The sequence below is a fragment of the Anas acuta genome, chromosome Z (genome assembly GCF_963932015.1).
Source record: "Anas acuta chromosome Z, bAnaAcu1.1, whole genome shotgun sequence".
Classification (NCBI taxonomy): domain Eukaryota; kingdom Metazoa; phylum Chordata; class Aves; order Anseriformes; family Anatidae; genus Anas; species Anas acuta.
Window position 1 is genome coordinate 21,494,944 of NC_089017.1, and position 24,984 is coordinate 21,519,927.

Genomic DNA, 24,984 nt, shown 5'->3' on the forward strand with positions numbered 1-24,984 from the left:
GGTTCCACTTCCTAAATCTTCCAACTATGAATTTTTTATGTTGTGCCTACTGGAATCTTTTTCTTAATGTAGAGACCCACTAAGAGACGACAAAAGTCCTACCACCACCAGTAGGATGTTTTGGTTTCTTTGATCAATTTTTTTTCTTTCTGAGTGTAGTTCTGGGGGTCTAAGGCAGGCAGCTATCAGTGATCCTGAGCACCGCAGGATAACGAAGCATCCTCTCACGGCTAGCAAGCAGCAATGGCTAGTCCTCTCAGCCCTCCTGCTTCTGTCACCATCCAGTTCTCTTTCTTAGCAAAACACCTCTCTACTTGGAGCCTGTGAATTAGTGCGTGTTTTGTGCTGTGCAGAATGAAGGGGACAGGACAAGAAATGCAAGGAATACAAAACCCGTGGCATTCTGCCTGTTGTTAGCATTCAGATGGGGAACAGGAGGAGAAGGAGATGATGCCGGGAACAAAGGCCACAAATTCAGATGTGTATTTCCACCAATTTATTTATTTATGTATTGCTACGATGGAGTAAAAAAAAAAAAAAAAAAAAAAAGCTCAGTGAGAAGATTAATACCATTGAGGAAGAATGCAAGGCACAAAACAAAAGCGTGAGAGGGAAGGAAGATAAGCAGCTGGGAGGCAGACAATGCAACAGAGATTCAGAGGTTCTGAGGCCAGAAGCGGCCGATGTGAAAATCTGACCTCCTGCATAACGTAGGCCATAGGTTATTAAATGGTAAAAGCGAGGGAGACGAGGGGAAAAGAGACAAGAAGCAAAGACAAAGATACGGAGAGAGCTAAATACGCTCTCGGCAGAGGATCAGCACAGAGCATTGCGCCTTCTTGCCGGGCAAAGCTGAACTCTAAGAGGCAAGAACAGGTAAGGTAAGAGAACTGTGGGAACGGAGGGCAGCTATGGGAAGATGTCAAAAACCTGCACGGTGCTAGCACCCGCAGAAGATGCCCCAGCGTAACGTCGCCATAGGAATCCTGGTAAATTCTTGGAGCAGCTGGAGTTGGCAAGTGTTTTGTGATTATGACACAGAGGAAAAGATTTCTTTTTTTTTTCCTTGCATCTCAGACAATGTTTATCGGGGGAAAAACGCCCTGTTTAAAGGATTGAGGGAATGAACCGCTTCACACGAGAGCTTTAGGCTGTGTTTCTCCGTCTGCCAGCAGCCCGATGGCCATTTGCAGCCGCTGACCGTGCCCGGCTGCAGGTGAGCCAAGTGCCAGGCTGCCGCCAACACTGCCCACCGGCTCCGGGCTGTGCTGAGGGGACGTGCATCCTCCTCCTCCTCCTTCTGCTCCTCCTCATCTTCCTCCTCCTCCTCCTCCTGCCCGTCCCGGCCCCAACTTTCCTCGCGGAGCAGCGCGCAGGGGCCGCGGAGGCTCCGCGCTGCCCGGAAAACTTGGAGGCTCGGCGGCTGAGTTTGGAAGAGAGGAAGAGGGAGAAGGAAGAGAAGGAGGAGAAGAAGGAGAAGGAAGAAAAGGAGAAGGAGAAGGAGGAGGAGAAGGAGGAGGAGGAGGAGGAAGGGGCGCGGCGCCGCTCCGCGGGCGCACTGCTGCGCGGGGGCGGCAGAGCAGAGCAGGGCAGGGCGCGGCGGCAGGACAGGCGGACAGGAGGACAAGCAGGACAGGAGGACAAGCAGACAGGAGGACAAGCAGACAGGAGGACGAGGAGTGCCGGTGCTTTCAGTCTTTTCCGTGTCGGCGTCCGCGGGTGCCGCCGAGGAGCTCCGGTAAGAACTCGCGTGCGCCCCAGAAGTTGCGCGCAGGGGGATTTTGGGGCTGGCAGCGGGACGAGGAGGGGGCTGCGGGGCAGGCGGGCGCCCTGCGCTCCCCGAGGAGCCACCGGGGCAGCACCGAGCCCCTTCCCCGGCCGCCGGTACCAGCCCGGCGCGGTTTTGTAACAGGAACTGAATCTGCCGGGGAGCTGGCGAACGCTCCGGTTCTGTCAGCGCTCGGTGCATTGCTAAAACCCCGTGCGTTAGGCTGGGGGAGTGCTTTGTCTGCCAAGCGCTCTTACTTTTTTTCTCCAGTGCGGCTCTTTTTCCTTCTAGGGAAGCAGAAGAGTAAGGATCTGTCAGAAAGAAATGTGTTTGGAAGTTGTTTGTTATTTTTTTTTCCCCCTCAAGAAGAGACAGTAGCAGCTTCAGTCTTTTTATGGGCTGAACAGACTTACTAGGGGAAAGCTCTCGGAGAGAGACCCTACAGGGACCTTGCCTTGAGGCTATGGGTAGCACAAAGTGGGCAAAGTGGGTTTTGGGGTTAACTCGGTCAGTTCATCCCACCTGAAGACTTGCTAGCTCCACGGAACATCCCCTAAATTGTTTCAAAGTGCTAGTCCATCAACCAGCAGTACTGGAGTAATTTCAGCTCTTACAAAGCCTTTTTTTTTTTTTTTTTTCTTTCCACTTGATAGCCTGGGAGAGAGATGGGTGAGTGGGGATATAACAGGTAAACTTGAAACTGGAGTGAAGGCAGACAAGGAGGGAAGAGCTGCTTGCTTGCTTGCTGTCTTCCAGGGCAAGGGCTACAACTATTGAGTGATGCTGGTAGGCAGAAGATTGAAAACAAGTGAGAGAAAGTGGTTTTCTTACAGGGTGCGTGGATCAGCTGTGGAGTGCTTTGCCCCTCGATGTCTCCTCGATATCCAAAAATTTACAGGGGTTCAAAAGCAAACGTACAGTTTCACGGCAGAAAGTCTCAGTGTGCTGGTGCTGTGAAATGGAAGTTGTAACTCCTGGCTTTGTCGATTTCTGAACTATAAGTAGGCACAAACTGAAAGGATACATGGAGAAGGTGTAGGAGAATGCTTCTTCTTTTTCTGTCCTTCATCCTCTTCCCAAGCACCCACCTTTGTGTGCTCAGGGACAGTGCCCAGGGCTGGAGGGGCCCCAAGGGCTGGGCGGGATGTGCCTGTTCCTACAAGACATGGGAAGGGACGTGGGATGCTGCCGTGTTTGTGCATCTGTGGCTGGTGGTCACATATCTGCTACCCGGGGGTTTGGGTTCTGTTTTTTGTGCATTTCTGGGTATGCTGCCTGCCTGTAAAGGTGTTAAAGATCAGTGACAGCACTGGCTAGCACTTTGTCATGCATGATCCTAATTAGTGAGCAATTCTTAAGGACAACTTTTGAAAAGTGGTAATAGTGGGAAGGAAAAATTAGCAGTTTTGGACTGCTTTGGAATACAGTGGGGATACAGGAAAGGGGGACCAAACACCAAAATCCACTGTTGTGCCAGTTGTTGTGATTTTGTTTTGTGGATGTCAGTCTGTGCTGTATGTGCTATTTCCTGGCGTAATATCTGCAAATTGTGCTGGTCAATCACCAGACTGCCTGATCATCTGAAAAATAGATCTCCCAAATTCTTCAGAAGTAGCTCAGGACATCCAGGAAGGATTGACCAAAGGCAAAATTCAAAGAGTGCAAAGGGTCAAGCAGTGTGTTATCAGCACATACAAAGAAACTGGTGAGTACTGATGCACAGAATTCAGAGAAACCAAGATAATGCTGAAACATTCATAGAGAACAGATAAGTTCAGAGATCTTGCCAGTCTGTCAGCTGTTTATTCTTTCTGCTGAGGGCCTTTTGGGCATCCACAGTGTACGGTGTGGCTTCAAGAGGAGTCCTTGGATCTGTGAATCTCTCCTGTGGAAGCTTTGTGTCAATTAGCAGAACAGAAGGAGAGCATTTCCAGACTTCTGCTGAAAGGTTTCAGGAAAGGACAATAGATGCAATACAGGAAGGGATTTTGGAAAAGTGTTAGGTTTTGCTCAACACCAGGAATTGAACACCAGAGAGGTGCTGACATTATTCTTGCTGGTTACTCTGCCTGTACACAGCAGAAGAAATCACTTTGGGTAGGGTTGGGTGAGGCTGTCCCGATGCGAGCTCCCGAGGCTGGCTGCCGGAGCGATTTGGTCCTGCTAGCAGATGATGCTACAAGGGCTTTAGCAGAGCTTATGGTGTTTGCTGTTCCAGCTGCGGAATGGCATCAGCAGTCACACGGCGACTGTAGCGTTTGAGGTTTCCCAGGAAATATCAATGAAGGAGTGAAGAGACACGGAGGATGAGTCACAGAAAGCTTGTTTCTGGAGCATAAACTGCAGGGTGCCGAATCCAGCAGGGGAAGTAAGTTTTGTCTAACTCTGTCAACAAGCCAAGCCTCATCACATTGCTGGCTGGTGAATTCCGGGGGGAGCTCACGGGGATTTGCCACCTGATGGAGGGCAAAGGACAGCCATGGCAAACGCCGAGTTCCCAGACCACATCATGCCCAGGCACATCACCCACTGTCAGCTGGTGATGGATCACATAAACGACCGGGGAAAATTCCTGCAGTCGCTGTAATCTCTATGTTCCTAGTGTGTTCATCAATTAATGGCACCTGTGTGTCTGAGGCATGGGGGCAGCACCACGGGGGGGATCCCAGGACCACCCCTCCCTGGGAAGCTGCCATGCTGTGCCCACGTGCTGTGACAGGGATGCTGCCGACTGTTCCAGGCCCCTCGACCAAGCTCTGAGGGCTGTTGGTACCAGTTTGGGGTGGAGCACAGGCTGTGGGCTCCATGGTTTGTAAGCCCATGTGAAGGGGAAGGCTGGTGGTGAAGAGGGGGCTGGTGAGCAAAATGCTTTGGTTGAAGTCTGGGTGGAGAGGGGAAATCTGTCTGACTGATTGGGGTACAGCTACTGTGCTTTCCTCAGCAGAGTGTACCGTGGCATTTATATACTGTACATGCTGATGGTACCCCGTGTGGCTTCTCAGATTTCTTCGTGAGTGTTGCACGTGTGAAGCTTATCTGTAGTAGCACAGAAGTAGATTTCTTGACGTATGAGAGACTTGAAACAGGATGCGGGATGCTTATGAATGGGTGGGCTCGCAGGGCAGATTGTCATGCCTAAAACAATCTCCAGAAAGGATCACTGTGACCTTTGCTGTGATACGTAGCCCAGACTCCTGCCCTTAGGTCCATAGCCGAGCTCTCTTACCCGAGGACTGAGCAAGGAATTTGGGACATGAAGTCAAAGGATGCCGGAAGCATCCAACACCCCGGCATCACATCCACCTCGGGACTGTGTGCAGCAAGCTGCCTCTGAGCTGGGTGCTGGGGTTTCGGCTGTGGGGAGGACTGCTCCAGGGAGCAGCACAGGGCTCTTGCCCACCAGCAGAGGTGTTTTGCCCCATCTGTGCCCATCCCCTCAGGGGCCAGCACCCGTGGAGCCCCGGTGTCCCCCCACTCTGCCGGTCACTGCACCCACCTTGGCCCGTGCCAGGCTGGGGAAGTCACTTGCCAAGGCTTGAACTCGGGAGGGCTTTTGGCAGGCACTTCTCCTGTCAGGGAGATTTCCCTCTTCATGTTCACCTTGCCCTGCTGTGAAAGGGAATGTGGTTGCTTGGACGTGAGCTGCTCTCTTTTAGGATTGTTTTTCCCCATGCTTGGGAGTGCTATGTGGATGAACAGAAATAGGTGCTTGTGGTTTGACTAAAGACTTCCGCGGCTTGCCATACAGAGCTACACTCATTATTTTTCAACTCATTTTTTACACATTTATTATTATTCCTATTACTCTTTGCAGGCAATGATGTCCCTGCTCCATACCTCTGTCCGACTTCGCACGCGCTTGAAAGGCTGACCGACCTGAACGCGGTGCCGTCAGCATGGGGCGGGCAGCGAGGCTTCATTTCACCACCACATCGGCTGTGCCTGCGTGGTTCCTCCTGGGCAGGGCGCCCTGAAGTGTTCCCCAGGGAAAAGAGACCAAAGCAACGTCCAGGAGGTGGGTCTGCAGCTCGGTGTACGTGGTGTCACCGGTACGGCAGCTGTGACGCTGGTTGGGAAGGCTTTGGCTCGGTAGGAATTGACTTGAGGGGCGCAATTTACAGCCAGGGTCTGCAGAAAAGAGCCTGTGAGAAGCTCGGCAGGAAGGTGAAGGCATTCTTGTTGTTGGGGGAACAGGAGAAATAGGCTCAGCCGCTCACTGCAGCCTTTCTGGAGCACGGTGCAGCTTCTCCTGCCTCCTTCTCCGACAGGAAACTTCCACCCTCTCTTATGCTGACCGTGCTTGCCAATGTACACAAGCTTTGCCCCTGTGGGCCTGGTTTTTATGCTGTGCGGTAGTTTGGGGGTAAAGGTTAACCCTCACTCCACCATAGACTTATTATTATTTTAAACTCTCATATGAACCAGAGAGAAGCTGTTCAACCCTGGCTTTCCCCAAGTTAGAAGTGAGTAAACTCTATTTACCTGTGTTGTTTTTTTCTTTTTTTTCACTTTTTTTTCACTTTTTTTTTTTTAAATCCTCTTTGACTCCTGCCTTTAAGTTCTTGAAAAACATGGATATGGCCACCTCTTAAAGTTAGAGAGCTTAAATACTCACCTTGCAGGTGACGAGGGCTTGAGATCTTTCTCAGCTGACCATCCTTGGGCTTTCCAAACACCTCTGTGTCCTACCAGGGCTGCAGGACAGAGTACTTTGGGACATACCAAGGGATTTGTCAAGAGGTTTTTCTTTTTAGGTGCTCACCAGAGCTGCTTCCAGCCAAAGTTACTCTGAAGTAATTGTGGCTGGTGGGGGAGGCAGAGGAGCTGGGCTTACTTCTCCCTTGGGGGGCCGTCTCCTTGCACCACCTTGCAGCAGCCGCTTGCCTCTTTTACTGGCTGAAGAGCAGAGACCAGACTTCCCTTACCATGACTTATTTCTGGGGCATAAACATGCAGGAAATTATGTCAGGTGTTCTACTGCAATTATGAGGATCACCTACGTGTTGACTGCAGTGAGAAAGGAGCACTTGGCCTTTTCTAAGGAACATTTACAGAGTTAGGAGCGGGGACAGAGAGATGATCAAAGTAACTTACTGTCAGCACAGCAGGTTCTGTAAGGAAGCACAAATCTATGTATCCCACGCAATAAAGTGTCCCAATATTTAGTGCTGGCATGACAAAATCATTGCCAGACGGGGCGAAGTCAGAGGTGATAACCAGAGCTGCTAAATCTTTGCTGAATCTGTATTTCCCATCTGCCCAGACATTGTCGTTTCTCTTCCAGAAGCACAAACAAAATGGGCAGCGTTAAACTGTGGATTTTATTGTTATTGTTGTTCCTTGGGCACCACGCTGTTTTAAATCTTCAGGGTCTTAAAACTGGCAGGCTTACTGTTTAAATGGCTTGGGTCGAAAAGTAATGGGGTATTATTCCACGTCCTGAACCTCAGAAATAGAGGTCCATAAAACAGCTCAGAAGTAATTGGGAAAAGCGGGAGTTTCTTAGTTCTGTGGTTGTCAGTCACTCAGAGGAAATCTGTATATGACATCAGGCAGGTCAAAACGGGGTGGTGAGCTGTGGGGAAGGATGCTGGCAGTGGGCACTGCTGCCTGGTGCAGGGGCATAGCCTGAGGTGCCAGGCTGTTCTTACTGGGGCTCCAGCACAAGGGTGTACGGGTCAGAAAAATGGGTGGAAAAACAAGCAAACCAGATAGATCAACTGGTCTAGATTTGATGCCAGTATAAAGCATTCCTACAGGAGCTCCGAGATCCCTATCATAGATGATTCTGCAATGAAAATAACCAGCTAGCAGCAGTAAATATTAGTACATGAATGAATTAATTTTCCCAGCTACCAGCACTGAATAATCACATAGAGATAAAAGTTTGACTCAAGCCAGACGGTTTACTAAAGGAAAAAAAAAAATCACTTAGCAAAGTACATCGCTGCTTTTCTCCTTCCCTGGCTTCCCAGGGACGTTTTTTTCTGCCTTCCCCAGAGACCTCTCCAGCAGCTTGGTTTGCACAGAGCGGAGGGGAAACCAGGAGCTAACTGCATCTTTCTGCAGAGCCAGCAGTGAAGACCAAGTCTGCACACACCTACTGTGGGAGTGGGTGTGTGTAAGGCAAAGAGAGGTCTCTAATGAGGGAGAGGAGAGAGGAGATCTTTTCCCAGAGTGTTTTTGCCTGAAGGAGAAGGAAAGGTTCCTGTTGCTCCCGCTGTTGTATGGTAATGCTGCTGTGCAGCACTGAGGCACGCGGTAGTCTGGCTTCCAAGGAAAGGTGTGGGCACTGGTTTTGACTCAGGTGCCTCTGAGAGCTGGAGGAGCAGCAAGTCAGATCAAGCACGTTTTGCTGCTCTGTTTGCTTTTTTTTTTTTCTTCTCCTTAGTGCCACTCACAAGAAATCACCTACCCCAACTGATCCCTCTCTCCATTCTCCTCTTTTCATCTTTTCCCCCACTCCTTTTCTGCTTCTCCTACTTTTTTCAGCGCCCGTCCCTTTCCCACTGTTTTGCTGTGGTTTTGTTTTTACTGAAGTTGTGGAGGGGGAGCTGCCTGGTTCCTGCAGAGCGTCTGCAGAAGGGCTACTGCATGGGAGAAAGGACAACACAGTGGGGCAGGAGCACTCCTGCTGACCTGTGTATCCACTCCCTCTCCTTTCACAGATTTTCATTCTAAATTTATATTTCCCCTTGATTCTTGCTCTGTGGCAAGCACAAATTCAGGTTTCCCTTTGATGGTATTCGTAGTGAGTACAATGTATTCCAAATACAGTGAGGAGATTGTGCTGCCTACTTACAGCTTGAATTTTCCAGGAATCCCTGTTTTGGTATGCCATGGCCTTGGTTAACCACTCCCAAGCTGAGCTGATAACAGGTAAAGAGTTGGTTCCCACCCGCTGGCCCTCTGGCATGACACCAGCAATCTCATGTGGTCTCTGTGACCCAGTGCAGAGAGCCGCAGACCTCGCAGGTGGGTAACGGTGGAGCAGAAAATAAACAGTATGTGCTGGAGATGCATGTTGAAGGGAGGCCAGGGCTGTTGTTCTCCTGCATCTCCACACAGCCGGTGGTTGAGCTTGGAATTTTGTTTGCTTACCAAACAGGTCCTTCAGGAAGGACTGGCAGAGGGCAGAGCAGGAGGGCCAGCGGGTATTGACTGATGCAAATCTTGCATTCCTCGGGGAAGTCGCCATGCAGGGACTGATGCAGGCAGGAGCGTTGCAAGCTTCCTCAGGTAGCTCTGTCTGCTTGCTCCATCCTGTACCCAGAGCTCCTTCCCCTCTCTGTGGGCTGCACAGCACCAGCCTGCCCTGAGCAGAGATCTGGGTGGATGAGAGACAGTCTCCAAAGCAGCACCCTCACCCTGCTGCCTGCCATGGGGCTCCTAGTGTGAAATCCCCCTGCAGCAGGCTCTGTGCTGCTATGACAGACCCTGGTGGCTCAGCACAGCTCCTCCACATGGGCAGCATCCATGAAAAGCACCTCAAATATTGTGGCTGTTGCTTTAAAAGAACAGCTTTTTGGAAACTGGTTTGTTCCCAAGCAGGCTCTTTCCAGCAGCCATCTGCAAGTCATCTGCCAAATGGGAAGGGAGGCTTCTGGAGGGGTTGGAGCTGGTTCCTCGGTGATGGAGGGGTCTGCTCTCTTTTTGCAGCACAAAAGGCAGTCGGTTTCTGGCTTGCAGTGCTGATACAGGGACGTGAGAGGTGGTGATTGCTTGGATTGCAGAAGAGACTTGCCATGCAGGGCAAGAGGCAAGTGAAAGCCAACCACTTGTTCCCGCTCAGGGCGAAGGCAGCTGCAGGCTCCTCCTGCACAAAAATGATGTTGGCATTGCTGAGTTGTACAGACTTGGATCTGCAGTTACTCCCAGTGCGTGCAGTATATGGAAATGGTAGAAATAACAATGTGAGGAGCAGTGGCAGAGCACGGGGCTCCCTCAGGAGCCAGAGCTCTGCATATGTAAGCCATTAGGATCCCAGCAAAGTGGAAACATGCCTTCAGAGAGGCAGCACGAGCCCAAAGCCTGCAAGTTTCTCCACGTGGCTGAGGGAGATCTGCCCATTTGTGTCAGCTGTTTGAGTCCCTCCTTAACCCTTTAGAGCAGGGAAGCCTGAAAGAGAGCTGAAGCAGCTGAAGCCCTCATGGCTACAAGACGTTGGAGCAGGAGGACATCGGCAGCCTTGGTCCTCCAGGGTGACTGAGGCCTACCAGAGGAGCTCCTGGGCTGGCCTTTCTCCACAGCTCCTGAACACCATCCTGGAGCACTGCTTGTTGGGGCAGTGGCTCTCCTGGGGATGCCTCCTCTACTTCCTCACAGCCTGATCTTGGGGTGGAACCGATTATCCTTTGCAGTTCCTACCATCTTTCCAATGCACTGCAGAGGGACCTCAGACACTTAGTTTGGCAGATGTGGGGCAAGGTGTGTCACACACAGGTGCATGGTACAGTGACTGGGACAGGAGACGGCCAGCTAAATGTGAAGGCACACGGCTGTCCACACAGCTTGCAGAGCAGCAGTGGTGCCCACGATGCTGGGGATTCTCTGAGCAGCTTGCATCTGGCGTTAGCGGCGCGCCTGACCTTTGCTGAACCATTTTCAGGGATAGCCATTTAAATTTCAATATCACGGAGGGCACACTAGGGCCTGGCTGTCAGTCAGAACTGCTGTAATTAATGTCTGTGGTTCGTGAGGGAAAGCTTTTAGCCGGACTGCTCCCCAGCCACCGCTCTGCTGCTCCACCTGAAGCCCGAGCGCCTGTGGATGGGATTTCCTCCTCTGCTCGGCTCCTACGTTTGCTTTTGTGTGGTGGCCGAACCCTGAGTGGTGTGCGTGAATTTATAAGCACAGAAACCTTTGGTGCAGCGACCTTTGCAGCTGAGGACTGAGCATATTCCTGAAGAGGCTAGAGTGCTGTACGTGGGGGGTGGATGCTCTGCCTTCGCTCAGTTACTCGCAGCAGTTGTGAAGGGAGGAGCCACTTTCAGGAGTAAGTACCTTGTAGTGTGCAGAAATGTTAGCAGCCGTCTGAGCTGGAATTATACTTGTTTTCATATTTATATTTTTTTCTCTCCCAAAAGAATTCTAAAAGTGGGTTTTAATTTACCTTCACTTAGCCTTTCCTTGGCTTTCACCCTGTAAGAAATTAATATTTCAAGCAATTACTGTCTTTTAGTATAGAAATTCCACATTTCTGTGTTGTTTCTGTAAGCTGTGTTGTAAAATCTGAGAAAAATAGCCAAGAGAAATAGCCACCAGCTCAATTTGCCTCACTTACCCTATCACTGCACATTATTTCTACCTCTGTGGAAATGTCCCAGTATGAACTTGGTGTTGACTGCGCTATGTGATTGACCCAAGCAGGTTGCCTATGGCTTTTGTACAGGTGCAAATGCTTCTTTCCACATTTATGATGTGCAACTACAGGGGATTGCACATTTCTGGGTACTCCACAGCTTTAATTTATGTTTCCAGACTGCTGGAATAAGACTGACTAGTTTGCAAGCAGGAACACCTTTTCTTTTTTTTTCTTTTTTCTTTCTCAGAAAGGTGAACTTCAGCACATCTCGCTGATAGCAGCAAGCAGAGACCATGGAGGTAGCAGGTTTTCTACAGTCACGCTTCCCTGATCAGACCATGCTTCATTTCCCCAAATCTTTGCTGTGTTACCTAAAATATACACAGTATGTATATACACACGTGTTATTTCCTCTGTTCTCATTGCCTGGTCCCCATGTTGCTGCAACTCAGTAGAAACCCAGGTCTCAGTGTGCATTTTCTGGCATGTTGGTGCCATCAGCTTGGCCTTCCTTGCCAGTGCGTCCGTGATCTGGCCATGGCTCTGCTCATAACTATCAGCACTTTCAGTACTCTGCGAGCTCATGGGGCTAAGGAAGAAGTCCTGCTAAGGAAGCTTTTCCTACAGTTTTTTTCCACTGTTTTAATTCCAGCAACACTTGAGTTTCACTGCCACGAGATGAGTCAAAATACTGGTTGCTTGGCTAGTGTTTCAGGACAAAGAGAGGAGAAAAAAAAAAAAAAAGCAAACCACTGTACTCCAGTTTTATGGGCTTTACAGGTTTTTATGAGTGGTTTCTGAGCTACAGAAGAGCTGCAGAAATCTTCTGCAGCCTCCCAAAAGATGAGACATGCACGTTGGATTGAAGCCCGTAGGAGGGAGTGGAGCACCACTGACTACTTGCAGAAGGCTGTTATTTTCTGGTCCTCCTGTAAGCCCAGCATCACTGCTTTAGACACAGGGCACTGTGAAGTGCATTGGAGGTGAGGACTGATAGTTCCTCTTCAAGAACAGCCGGCTTAGGCTTCCCTCCATGCCCCTCGGGAGTATTTATTCTGCTGGTGAAGGCTAGCACAGCTCCTGCATTCATCATCAAGAACATCCTGCATCTTCTTCATCCACTGTAATGGATCTAACTAGCGGCCCCTATTCTGGCCCAACAGGAGATAAAAGCAGATTCCGAGAACAGAGCAATGGTCACAGTAAGTGTTCCTGTTGGTAAAAGTTTCCTGTCAGGGCTCTTGGTGGATGATAATTGCCTTATGTTATGGTGCCAGAGAATTGAGCCTTCTGTCCATATTTCTGCCTTGGCTAATGCAATTCTCTGGAAATTCCCAATGGCCAGCTGATCACCTAATTCTTTCTTGAATCCTACTGAGCTCATGGTCTTTATGATACTTTCTGACATATGGTGCTTACGTGTTGTGTAAGAACACATGCATGTTCTTACTCAATACAAATGTGTTTACCTTGTATTTGTTGCATGCCTGTTTTCTCTGAACATCTCCTGATCTTGCATTACAGATGCAAGGGATAAATACAAACACCCATTTGTCTTCTCTGAGTCATCCAGTACTTCGCATCCCACACAGCAAGTGCCCAGGCCAGACACTGTGTATATACACCAGCTGTGCAACCTGTGTTGTTTACAAGATGTGATCAACCTTCATTCATTCCTGCCAGAATCTTGCGTGCAGAAGAAAAAAAAATGCAGATATGTTAGGAAACTTGGCAAGATGGCAAAGCCATCCTCCCTTCCTCATATAAAATCCTTGTCCAGGATCACTGGGCCTACATATTGTACAAAGAGCAGGATGTTAGCACCTGAGGAAAAAGAAATACATGGGTGAGATAACCATCGTGATCAGTGCTGAAGCACCTAAGTAGGTGATTCAGGTAGTTCTAGGTGACCATCTGTAGCATGCTGTTCTTTCCCTTTCTCTTTCAGTGATGATGGTGCATGTGGTATGGTGCAGTGTCCAAGACGGGCTTCAAGTGCTGCATTGTGCTAAGAAACAAGAGCTATGCACTGGTATCAAAAACTGTCACTACAACTTCACTGTCACTACATCAGGCTGCCCAAAGCCCCATCCAAGCTGTCATTGAACACCTCCAGGGATGGGGCATCCACAGCTTCTCTGGGCAACCTGTACCAGTGCCTCACCACCCTCTGAGTGAAGAATTTCTTCCTAATATCTAATCTAAATATATTATCTTTTAGTTTAAAGCTATTACCCTTTGTTCTATCACTACATGCCCTTGTAAAAAGTCCCTCTCCATCTCTCCTGCAGTCCCCCTTTAGGTACTGGAAGGCTGCTCTAAGGTCTCCCCAGAGCTTCTCTTCTCCAGGCTGAACAACCCCAACTCCCTCAGTCTGTCTTTATAGAAGAGGTGCTCCAGCCCCTCGATCATCTTCATGGCCCTAATCTAGGCTCATTCTGATATAATAATTCCATGTCCTTGTTCTTCTGGGTGCCCCAGAGCTGAACGCAGTACTCCAGGTAGGGTCTCAGGAGAGCAGAGCAGAGGGGGAGAATCACCTCCCTCACCCTGTTGGCCACAGTTGGCTTTCTGGGCTGCAAGTGCACGTTGCCAGCTCACATGAAGCTTCTCGTCAACCAGCACCCCCAACTCCTACTCCTCAGGGCTGCTTGCAATCCATTCTCCACCCAGCCTGTGTGCTGCTTGGGATTGCCTCAGCCAAGATGCAGGACCTTGCACTTGGCTTTGTTGAACCTCATGAGGTTCACACAGGCCCACCTCTCAAGCCTGTCCAGGTCCCTCTGGAAGGCATCCCTTCCCTCCAGCGTGTCCACTGCAACACTCAGCTTGGTGTCATCAGCAAACTTGCTGAGGGTGCACTCAATCCCACCGCCCATGTCACCAACAAAGATGTTAAGCAGTGCTTGTCCCAGTACTGACCGCTGAGGAACACCACTTGTTACTGTTCTCCACTTGGACATCAAGCCCTTGATCACAGCTCTTTGAGTGCAACCATCCAGCCTATTCCTTACCCACTGAGTGGTTCATCCATCAAATCCACGTCTCTCCAATTTAGAGACACAAATGTCGTCTGGGATAGGGTCAAATGCTTTGCACAAATCCAGGCAGATGATGTCAGTTGCTCTTCCCCTATCCACCAGTGCTGTAACCCTATTGTGAATGGACACCAGATCTGTGAGGCACCATTTGCCCTTAGTAAATTCCAGTCTCCTGCTGAAATTAACTTCATTCTGGTTACAGGCAAATATTTTGTGCCTAAAGAGTAAAGTTGTTGCCCCTGTACCGGTATACTGGCCCTGCCCTTGCATTCCTTGGAGGTAACAACAGAGAATATGAATTTAATATATTAAGAGTGGGGCAGAAGGGACAGTGGGATACTGGTAGTGGTGAACTGCACTGCTGGAGAGTGGCTGGGATCACTCATGGCCTGATTCTGTCTGTACCACTGTGGTGATAGTGATACTGTGTTTTGTAAAAGCACAGATGAGGCTGTGGATATAATTGTAGACTCCTTGTGCTCTCTCATCTGACCAGGTCCAGGCCAGGACCAGGGAGAGAGCCTCCATAAACAAGGGATTCAGTGGAGGAGCTGCAATTTCTTACCAGTGCTCATTAGTTCCTTTCTTCATGAGGAATTCAAACCACATCACCACAATCTTGTGTGTTTCTATAACCTCTTTATATGGCACAATAGTTTCTTTTGACTGGCAGTGCTGAAAACCATAGGACCATTAAACGGAGCTGAGCACAGATCCTTTTCCATCATCTGGGAAGAAGGAAGCCTCAGTGCTGCCCAGGTGATTTCCTGCACATCCTGGCCTGCCTACAGACCACACCATGCTCCAGCAGTCCAAGGTAACCGTGGTGTCCTGGCTTGTTTGCTGGAACACCTGGAGATGGAATGTTTGATGCTGGGCAGTCACTGGAGATTTGTTCCCTTCCAGCATGTAGTGATCTCCGCTCAGCCAGGCATGACATTGGTTGTCCTTGGTAGCTAGTGAGACAACAAGGCAGTCGCCAGGTAGGTTGCCCACAGAGATCACACTCCACATTTCTCCTTCCTGCAAAGAAAAAGTAGAAGAAAGAAAAAGGAAGAAGAAGAAGGAAGCAGATGAAGGGGAAACCTTGTCTAGACAGTGAGATATTGATTAGACCTTGGGCGGTTTGGTTTGGAGAAGTGAAGGCATGCAAGTGCTGGCTAAGGAAGAAGCTGGGGTCTTGGCTTTGTGATAATGGAGCATTGCAAAGAGAGATCTGTTTTTTTGTTTGTTTGTTTGTTTGGTTGGTTTTGTTTGTTTGTTTGTTTGTTTTTCTCATAATTTGTTAATATGTGTGGTGGCTGTAAAACCTACAGAGAGTTGCCAAGCTCTGGCTTCTGCAAAATAGGTATATTACTGTACCCGCTTCCCCAGTCTCTAGCTGGCACCCCTGTGTGAAACAGAGTGCCAGGGACTCAGGCAAGCTTGGTGAGCCTGCATGGGCACCCACATGTAGGCTCGCATTAGGCTGCATGTATTTTTTCAGGGAAGGTGGCATTTCCTTCTCCTTTCTGTTGCCCCTCACAGAGAAGGTAACAGGGAAAGAAAAACACAGGGAGGGCAGACTAATGAAACAACTGTATTTTGGCAGGATAAGTTTTGACTGTGAAGCTAGAATTTGCAAGACCTGACCACTGTGGGTGTGTTAAAAATCCCTAAGTTAGCTGCACACATCTCAAAACTTGATTTTAAATCTATACCTGGAACCTGCAGCCATCTGACCACTCCTGGTGGTCCCACCATTTTATTCCTACCCATAACTGCACCTGAAAACTGGGAAGAGGGGGAAGCTCCAAATTTTTTGAAAGGAATTGTCTTGGTATTGCACGTGGAAGCATAGCTCCTGTTGGGGTTAGTACAGGAGAGGAGAAGGCACAGCATCACAGGTGCTTGCCTAACACTTGTTGCAGGAATTGATGGAGAAGAGTCGTGTTAAGCCATCCATCCACCTGGCTTTAATTCTGGGAATAACTGGGAGCTGTTTTGCTATGGCATCATCACCTGTTGCACAGCTTCAGGAACCAGAGAGCACACAGTACTTCAACCATGCTCCCTGTCTTGTGCCTAACAAGGGGGAGGGAGGGAGGGAGAGGACTTTGTGGGAAGACGTACAGAAAAGCTGGTCACTGTTCAGAAAACTTCCTGTCATGGCACTATGTAACAATTCTCCCAAATCATCTCATTGGTTTGCAAAAAGACTGTGTTGTTTCTGTTCTGAACTGAAGCCTTTCTGTCCTTGTTACAGCACTGCACAACGTTTACAGCAGGTTATATGCACCCTTCAGCTGACTGCACATGCAAAGTTTCAATAGCTTGTCTGATCTTTTCTTCACTCTGAGGCATTCTGGAACAGCTTATTCTTGGAAGAAATTGCTGGGAGCTGTTCTGCATGAACAGTTCAATGTAGCGAGAAAATAGAGTTTAAACTAATGCTGCACCTGGATGTGGACCCTGGTCTAATTTTTGTTCAGGGATAACAATAATGCTGCTTGCACTCAACTGGTAAGGCAAAAATATATGGAAACAGGATCATTGTGTTTAGCTTTCACTGCAGTAATACCTCAGTTGTTAAGTTGCTTCACATAAATGATATTGCACACCCTGTTTCACAAAAAACGGCTGTGGCTGTGCCTTTGCAGTCACAGCTGAGGTTGAATCACACAGCAAAGAACAGGAGAGATGCTCTGCTTCCCACTGCTGTCCCTCCTGCCTTCAAAGGCTGTGTATTATACGCTCCCTCCAGTGGATGGAAATATCGTCTTCATCTGTCTTTTTTCAGGGCAGATTAGCAGTATTTTCAAGAGGGAATCTGGATGTAGGGAGGACTTTGGACATATCCTACTGGGAGGGGAGGAAGGAAATCCATTTCCCTCTGGATCTTTTCATTGGCCAACCCTAGTGTCAAAGACAACGAGGATGCTCTGACTGAATTTTAAAACTTTCAGGTTTATTAATTAATTAATTTATTTTATTATTTTTAAATTTTTAAATACATAAAGTTGTTAAACATGCATTCTTTGCAGACTCATGAGAGAGTCTCTTGCCACACTCAGTGAATTACCTGGAGTTACCTGGGAAAACACACTTTCCTCTACTCATTTAGAGGACAGCCATGTTTCTGCCAATGCAGGGGTTGCTGTACCTCAGTTTATGACTCAAATGAAAAAAAGAGGTCTGAAAAATAAACAATAGGAGTCTTATTCCAACACACTTATCTAGCTGGTTATTATCTGAAATCAGAGTTGTTTTATTGCTTTCAATCAGATAATTAAAGGTAATGAAATCGTTGCCTATTATCATGGCAAAATCTGTCCTTAAATTAATGTGATGATTAAAGAGAAAGGTGATGCTTCTGCTGTAGCCAGACCAGTGAGCTCCTGTTTTTGTCAGAAGCTGTAATTGCCTCTGATGCATTGTTCCTATTGTAAAATGTCAACTTATCTCTGTTTTCTTACAGAATGAAGAGGCATAAGTGTCCCTACAGATGTCCCACAAGAAGGAAGATTCTGATTCTGTGTTTCACGGGGTGGGTGATTGCACTCCTGAAACTCCTCCATGTTGAAAGACATTTTTTTCCATCTAAGGGCATTTATTTGGTTGAGCACTTCTTGAGCACTTCTTCTTATGTTAGAAACAGGTATTCCTACCTTAGAAATCACTTTCAGTATGAAATTAATTGTTCATCTATATATGAACAAGATCCCCAAGAAATTGGCAAGAGTTTAGAGATAAGAAGAAAAGATATAATCGATTTAGATGATGCAGATATCATAGCAATGACGAACGATTGCCACATTTATCGCACACTTAGGAAATACCACCTAAAACCTGTTTCTCCAGAGGAAGAGAATTTTCCATTAGCCTATTCTTTGGTTGTTCACAAAGATGCAGTAATGGTAGAAAGGCTCATACATTCACTGTACAGTCATCAAAATATATACTGCATCCATTACGACCAAAAAGCAACAAAAAGCTTCAAATCTGCTATGAACAATCTAGCTAAATGTTTCCCCAATATTTTCATTGCATCAAAACTGGAGACAGTGGACTACGCACATATTTCGAGGCTGCAAGCAGATTTCAATTGTTTGTCTGACCTGATGGACTCTACAGTTCCCTGGAAGTATGTTATTAACTTGTGTGGCCAAGATTTCCCTTTGAGGTCAAATTTCCAGTTGGTTGCTGAATTGAAGAAACTCAATGGGGGAAACATGCTGGAAACCGTAAAGCCAAGCAGCAGCAAAAGAGAACGATTTACTTATCACTATGAACTTATGAAAGTGCCTTACGAATACATGCAGATGCCTGTGAAAACCAACATTTCCAAGAACCCGCCACCTCACAATATTGAGGTGTTTGTAGGCAGTGCCTATTTTGTTTTAAGTCGAGCTTTTATTCAGTACACCCTCAGAAGCTCTCTTGCAAAAGATTTTTTTGATTGGTCAAGGGATACCTACTCTCCGGATGAACATTTCTGGGCCACTCTTGTACGTGTTCCTGGGGTGCCTGGGGAAGTTTCGAGGTCAGCCCAGGACATCACAGACCTTCAGAGCAAAACTCGATTGGTGAAATGGAATTATCTTGAAGAACATTTATATCCTCCATGCACTGGTACCCACCTTCGCAGTGTCTGTATTTACGGAGCTGCAGAATTACGATGGCTTATGAATTATGGGCACTGGTTTGCCAATAAGTTTGACTCCAAAGTAGACCCCGTCCTGATAAAATGTTTGGCAGAAAAACTGGCAGAGCAACAGAAAGAGTGGGTTTATTTGTCCTCTGACAAATATTTTCTGCGTATAAGTTCTGTGAATACCTCGCTATAGCAGTACCGCTCTCCCTGCTCTCAGTATTGTGTACTGCTGCAGCAAGGGGCCTGGAGTTCTGCCCTGACCTGCTGCAGGAGGCTGCCAGGAGAACTGCTCCTTCTGCACAAGGTCCAGGGGTCTGGGAGATGTGTACCTGGCCACCTATTTATGAAAAGTCATGTCTCTCTGGTTCACCATTTTGTAACTTTCTACAATGATCCTGTTACTGTTCTTCAAGGTGATTCTGGAAGGGTAAGGTTTGCTTTTGGAGACTCTGGCACTATCCTAACGAAATATTCCAGAAATGTTTTACATCAAGCGTGTTCATGTCTTTCTTAAGGAACCCCGCCGTGCCTGTTTGCCTTTCCCCTTTTCCTTCATTTTTGTTTTTCATTAAGGTGTGAATCAAAGACCTCTATATCTGCTACCTCAGGAAAACTGGAAGTGCCCAGCTCACAGACAAAGCCAAGAGAACGATGCGACACCACATGAGCCATGTGGCCTCCCCAGCCAGCCTGAAGCCCCAAACTCCCCCTCTGTGGGAGCGAGCAGAGCTCTCTGTAACGTGGATGTGGCTGGATGGCACAAGGAGAAGAAATCCTTGGACACCACATTGCACTTGGCATTGCTTGCTTCTCCCAGCTCATCTGCGTGTTGTCTTTCTTTCTGTGGAGTGTGTGTTCAGGGGCTGTGCCACGCATGTGGAGTGGGTGGTGGTGGATTGAAAACAGCCTCTGTGAACATGCGTGAATAATGCACTACTCCTCTTCAAGGGTAGCAAGGGTTTGTCCTAATGGCAGCCCTTAAAAGTAGATACCCATGCCAAAAGATGTCTGCCTTCATATCTATCCCTGCCAATAGAAATACCCTCCTGTGAAATCCCAGTCCTTTTGGGACAGTATTTTTACACGTGGTGGATAACTGCTATTTCTAATTAACACTGAGTAGTGTGGTGCTATGCGGAAACACAAAACACGCTACATCCAGCAGCAATCATCAGAACAGCCATGCTGCAGAAATGCGGGCCCTGTGTAGAAGTGGCTTTCTGTGCAAGTCTTACAGCCTCACACTGCCATGACCCCAGGCTGATGTCCCTACTTTAGAGCAGTTCAGAGTTATAGCAGCCGTCCTTCAGGCCACCCATGCTTCCCAAGGCCCGTGTCAGGCCTGCTGGTAGCAAAGGGGTCGGGTGGCTTCCTCTCAGCTGGGCCGCCACACCACACGCTGAGGGAAACCTTGGTCAGTGCAGTACTTGTGGCTAAGAAATGCCCCTTGGCATTTTTGGGGATTCTCTGCAATGTTGCTGTGCCACCAGCTCAGTTTTGGCGGTTCCAGAGGACTCCACAGTCTAGCTTTCTCGGTGTTACTGTCCCGTTTCTATGCACCTGGCTCTTGTGAAAGGCACCCATGAGATGCCACAATAATGATCATGCCCTGTACACACGAGAAAACTTTGTTTCTTCTTTGAGTTGAAGGAACCAAGTCATTCCTTGGTCTGGGATTTTGTTTCTAAGTGCAATCCTGGTCAGCTTGTTTGTGGCTTGAGGTTGGGTTTGAGTCAATAGTCGTGGGCCTTTTCCCCCATTTGTGACACTGATTTCCTATGAGTTCTCAGACGAGTCATCTGACTTTTCTGTTCCAGCTCTAAAATGGGAACAACAATGCTCTACTACCTTGTTAAGCACTTACAAATGTATGGATGATGTCTGTGGTGGGTTGTTTGCACAATAGTAATTGCTGATCAAAACCATTGATGAAGTTTTGTGTGTGTGCAGGTCAAGTATCTCTTTGATGTACTGTTTCTCAAATAAATGGGGATTATTTTTAAAGTGTGTGTTTGTTATTTCGGTGATTTACCATGTCTGCCCAGGGCTGTTCTGACTTGACTGGAGTTATAGAAATTTTATAGAATATGAGATATTGGCGGTATGTACAAATTCATACATCAGTACTTATATATAAAAGTAGAGGATTCCACATGGAAAAAGGTTAATAAAAGAGAATGTTAGGATGCTAGAAGAACATGTCTTAGCCTTCTATACACACAAATTTATGTTTAATGATATATTTATTTACTTTTTTATTTAGTTAAACTGATTTTTTATTTATATGTATGGACGTACACACATCCCAGTTTGTATTTGAATGGTTTGCTCTGTCATAAATTGATAAACCAAACAGACCAGCATGTTAAACTTAGCTGAAGTAAATAATTTTAACCAATGTGCAACTTTGCACTACTTTTACTGAATTGGGTTGAGTGATATCTTTAATATAACTAGTCTGAAATAAGGCAGTGTGTGTTTTGCAGTTAATAAAGCTGACAGTGTAAGGAAGCATCATCCAGTACAGTAGTATGTTTGATAGCTGAGAAGGTACAAGTTTGCATAGTTGCAACCTCATGGAATGCAAATTTTACTACAGAATTACAAAGATGCCTATTTTCTGAATGTGACTTAAAGGCCAACCAAGCCTGTAGAAAGGCAGTTCTCAAAATCACAGGATCTTTCTGGCTGGAAAATCATCTATTGCAGCCCCTGGCACAACATGTCCCAGTGTTTCCAGGTTCAAAAATGGACAAAATATAAGTTCCTTAATTTTTGAATAATATGATCTAGTTTTTGCTGTTGTTGGTGGTTTTGTTTTGTTTTGTTTTGTTTGACATTGCTATTAGCAATGTAGATACCATGTTGATGCCTCTGTCTTTGTTTTGTTCAGGATATCCCACACTGTCTTTCTGCCACTCATCCTTCCCAGTGCTGACCACATGGAGCACTTGGAGCACTTGGACTATCAGTTAACCTAATTTTCCTGTGCAGCAAGGATGTGTATGCAGGGCACTGGTGTTGTTCCTGGCTGCCAGTACAGGTCCAGCCCACTGTTTTTATTTAGTGTCTGGAAACAGTAAAGATGCTAAATGTGTCCTAAAATAAAAAAGTTAAGGGAACAAGAAAAAGAACTAATGCACTGTGGGGACAACATTTGTACAACTTATCTCACTAATGAATTTATTAGGCTGGACATGGAATCAGGAAGATAATATATACCAACATAAATGCCTCACTACATGTTTTCTTTGATGTTGGAATAAAAGGATTGGAAAAGAAACACTAGAAACTAGACACCCAACCTATAACTGTAATTAAAATACACTTGGTCTGTTAAGCATTTCTGTGACTGCTGTGTCACTACCATGACATTGGAATCAGAATGTATAAACATTATAAAAACATTTTTGGGTTATCAAATATGGAGTTTAAGAGCCACATGAATGCATCTTTACAGCATGACCTCAATTTTTAGTTCATGTACAATATCTGTGTGTATTTGAAGTTTTTATAGAACGTGCTTATTTCTTGGTGTGGTAGTTCCCATTTACACAGAAATCCTATTGCAGAACATTGTGATCCATTAGTAATGAGGTGTAAATCTTCACTGGAAGTACCTCAGCACTGTTCAGTCTTTCAAGCCAACAGCTGAGTACTATTCTGATCCTTTTTTTCAAGACTACCAGACTCCTGGAGTTTCCTATGGCTAAAGTACACTAATCCTTAGAGCAGCAATCCTCATTAGAAAGGGGAGAAAGGAAAAGCCATGACACTTTGGACTGGAAATTTTCTCAACCGAGGCAGAAAGGAGTCAGAAGGTATATTGAAAAGGGAGACAGGGAAAATATGTCTTTTTGCTACAGAGCTGCCACATAGGTGTCTTAGCAGAGATTTGCTTAAGTGGAAATTCTTGCCTATAGCATGGTTTCTGCTGCCATCTTTGATCAAGGCATGCAAGACTTGCATTAGTATATTTTGAAAATTAAGGTAATTTAGGAGAAAATGCCCAGAGCTCATATCAGCCTCTATTCTTGTAAAACGTGTGTTTTGAAAAATCTTGAAAGTTTACTGCAGCTTGACTATATTTTAACAAAATTACTCAGAATATTGTGGTATTTCATCAGAAAGGGCTGAAGAAAGCACTTGTGATTTTTTTGCTCAAGGCAGGTCAGTGGTTTTTAATGATGTTTTCTGCATTATCTGTAGGAATCAATTTAAACAATGTGCTAATGTGAAAAATTTGTGATGGACTTCAACCTTGCATCTCAAGTGTTTGCTATAACACTTTTGAGTTTATTTAAAAGACTCTTCCCTGGGCTACAATTAGAGACTTCATTGTGATTTAATTAAAAGCAGCAGCTTTTCTATTGCTGAGCCTCTTTTCAATGCCTGGGTTTGTTCTCTCAGACTGAAAAGATGGCAAGTCCAAGCTTTACCTGGGGCAATGAGAAGGAAATTAGACAGTACAATGAGATGCGGCAGGTGGCATTATTACCACCACAGCTGGGAAATGAGAACAACTGCATCATAGACCATAGAGGTTCAAGTCACCATTTATTCACAAACACAGCAGGAACTGGAAATCATACAGTTGGATTGTCTACCTGCAAACATTTTAGCACTAAATTGCTAGTAGGTTTAGGAAGTAAGGACACACACCTCCATCCTCAGTCCAAGAGAGACCTGGACATACTGGAGAGAGTCCAGCATAGGGCTACCAAGATCATGAAGAGACTGTAGCACCTTTCCTGTGAGGACAGGAAGAGAGCTGGGACTGTTCAGCCTGGAAAAGAGAAGGCTCAGGGAGATCTTATCCATGTCTATAAACACTTGAATGGATGGTGCAAAAAAGAAATGGTGCCCAGTGGCAGGAAAAGAGACAATGGTCACAAACTAAAACACAGGAGGTTCCCTCTGAATATCAGGAGGCACTTTACTGTGTGGGTGATGGAGTACTGGCACAGCTTGCAGAGTCTCCATCCTTGGAGATCTTCAAAAGCCACCTGGACATGATCCTGGACAACCTGCTCTGGGTGTCCCTGCTTGAGCAGGGAGGTTGGACCAAATGGCCTCCAAAGGTCCTCTGCCAATCTCATCTGATACACGGAAAAATTTGCTGTAGACAAATTGTAAGACCATTCATTTAGCAGAAAAGTCTTCATCCTGAAAGAGGTTTAAATGACAGAATTGATGGCATCATATTTTTATTTTCTCCAAGAGATATTATACTTGCTTTTGTTTCCTATGGTATTTTCTTGCTGACTAATAATGCAACCCAGATCCTTTGTGGCCTTAAGATCAGCATATCAATTAGTTTTTGCTTTTCATTTATTCTAAACTTCTTTGGAGTCCAGAACTTGCTTTCTGTCCAACAACAGGTCTAAGGGCTCTCAATAAAATCAACATATGGCATGGCTGAATTTCCATTTAATGGGCAGGATATATGCATGTGTTCAGCTACTCTGGGCCTGACCTGGTACAACACTTATGAGCTTCCATCACCAGGAGATTACCCAAATTTTATTCTGCTTGTGTTTCAAGAGAAAGTAATCCTCTGTTTGTATGCCAAACAACCTCTTTCTCTTGCCCCCAGATTCTGCTTGGTACAGGCAGAGCTACACATAAAAAAACTGTATCAAGAAGACCCAGGAGAAGGGAAGAAGACTCCGAAGGAGTATGATTATGTACATCATCAGAAAAGAGGGAAAAACAGTTGGTTAAAAAATTTGTTCCAAGTTATTGAAGAAATGAATGATGCTGGGACTGGACAAGGATAAAATGCATGCAGCTGCATTACATGCAGCTAGTTGGAGACTTATTTCTCTGACTGCTATATTTCCACTAATGTTTTCAAAAAGCATTCTTATTTCCAAGATTTTTCTTAACTGGAATGTGAATGCCAGCAGTTGATAAAGCTTCATCCCTCTTCTTTGCAGAACAGAGACGTTCTGCAAAACAATGAGCATGTTTAGATGGTTTATTTCTTTGCCAGGCCTTCAATTCCAGCCTTGCTATATGGCAGAGAAAAATAACAAGAGAATTAAATAGAAAAGCCTCTGGCCATCTGCACACAAGAGATCAGACAACACACCTTCCCAAGAATGGGGCTGCCTTAACAAACCAAGCTGGAGCAGGAGTCAGCCCACTCAGCCAGTGGAGGAAGCACTGCCTCTCTTTCAATTCCTTAGAGCATATCAGCATTATAATTTTTGAAGCCAGTCAGCTAACTGTATGT

General features: G+C 46.5%; 2 protein-coding genes across 4 annotated transcripts in view; one reads left to right on the forward strand and one right to left on the reverse strand.

The window, feature by feature from the left end:
* Positions 1 to 24,984, reverse strand: part of HMGCR (3-hydroxy-3-methylglutaryl-CoA reductase) — a 282,132-nt gene that overhangs the window by 85,705 nt on the left and 171,443 nt on the right. The window lies entirely within an intron of this gene.
* Positions 630 to 20,750, forward strand: GCNT4 (glucosaminyl (N-acetyl) transferase 4). Of its 2 annotated transcripts, none has more exons than XM_068667094.1 (3): positions 630 to 881; positions 5,583 to 5,783; positions 17,571 to 20,750. In XM_068667094.1, exon 3 carries the CDS (start codon positions 17,572 to 17,574, stop codon positions 18,937 to 18,939), a length of 1,368 nt encoding a protein of 455 aa, XP_068523195.1. In that variant the 5' UTR covers positions 630 to 881; positions 5,583 to 5,783; position 17,571; the 3' UTR covers positions 18,940 to 20,750. The 2 variants fall into 2 exon arrangements, with proteins under 2 accessions (XP_068523195.1, XP_068523194.1); XM_068667093.1 differs by lacking the exon at positions 630 to 881 and adding an exon at positions 1,320 to 1,738.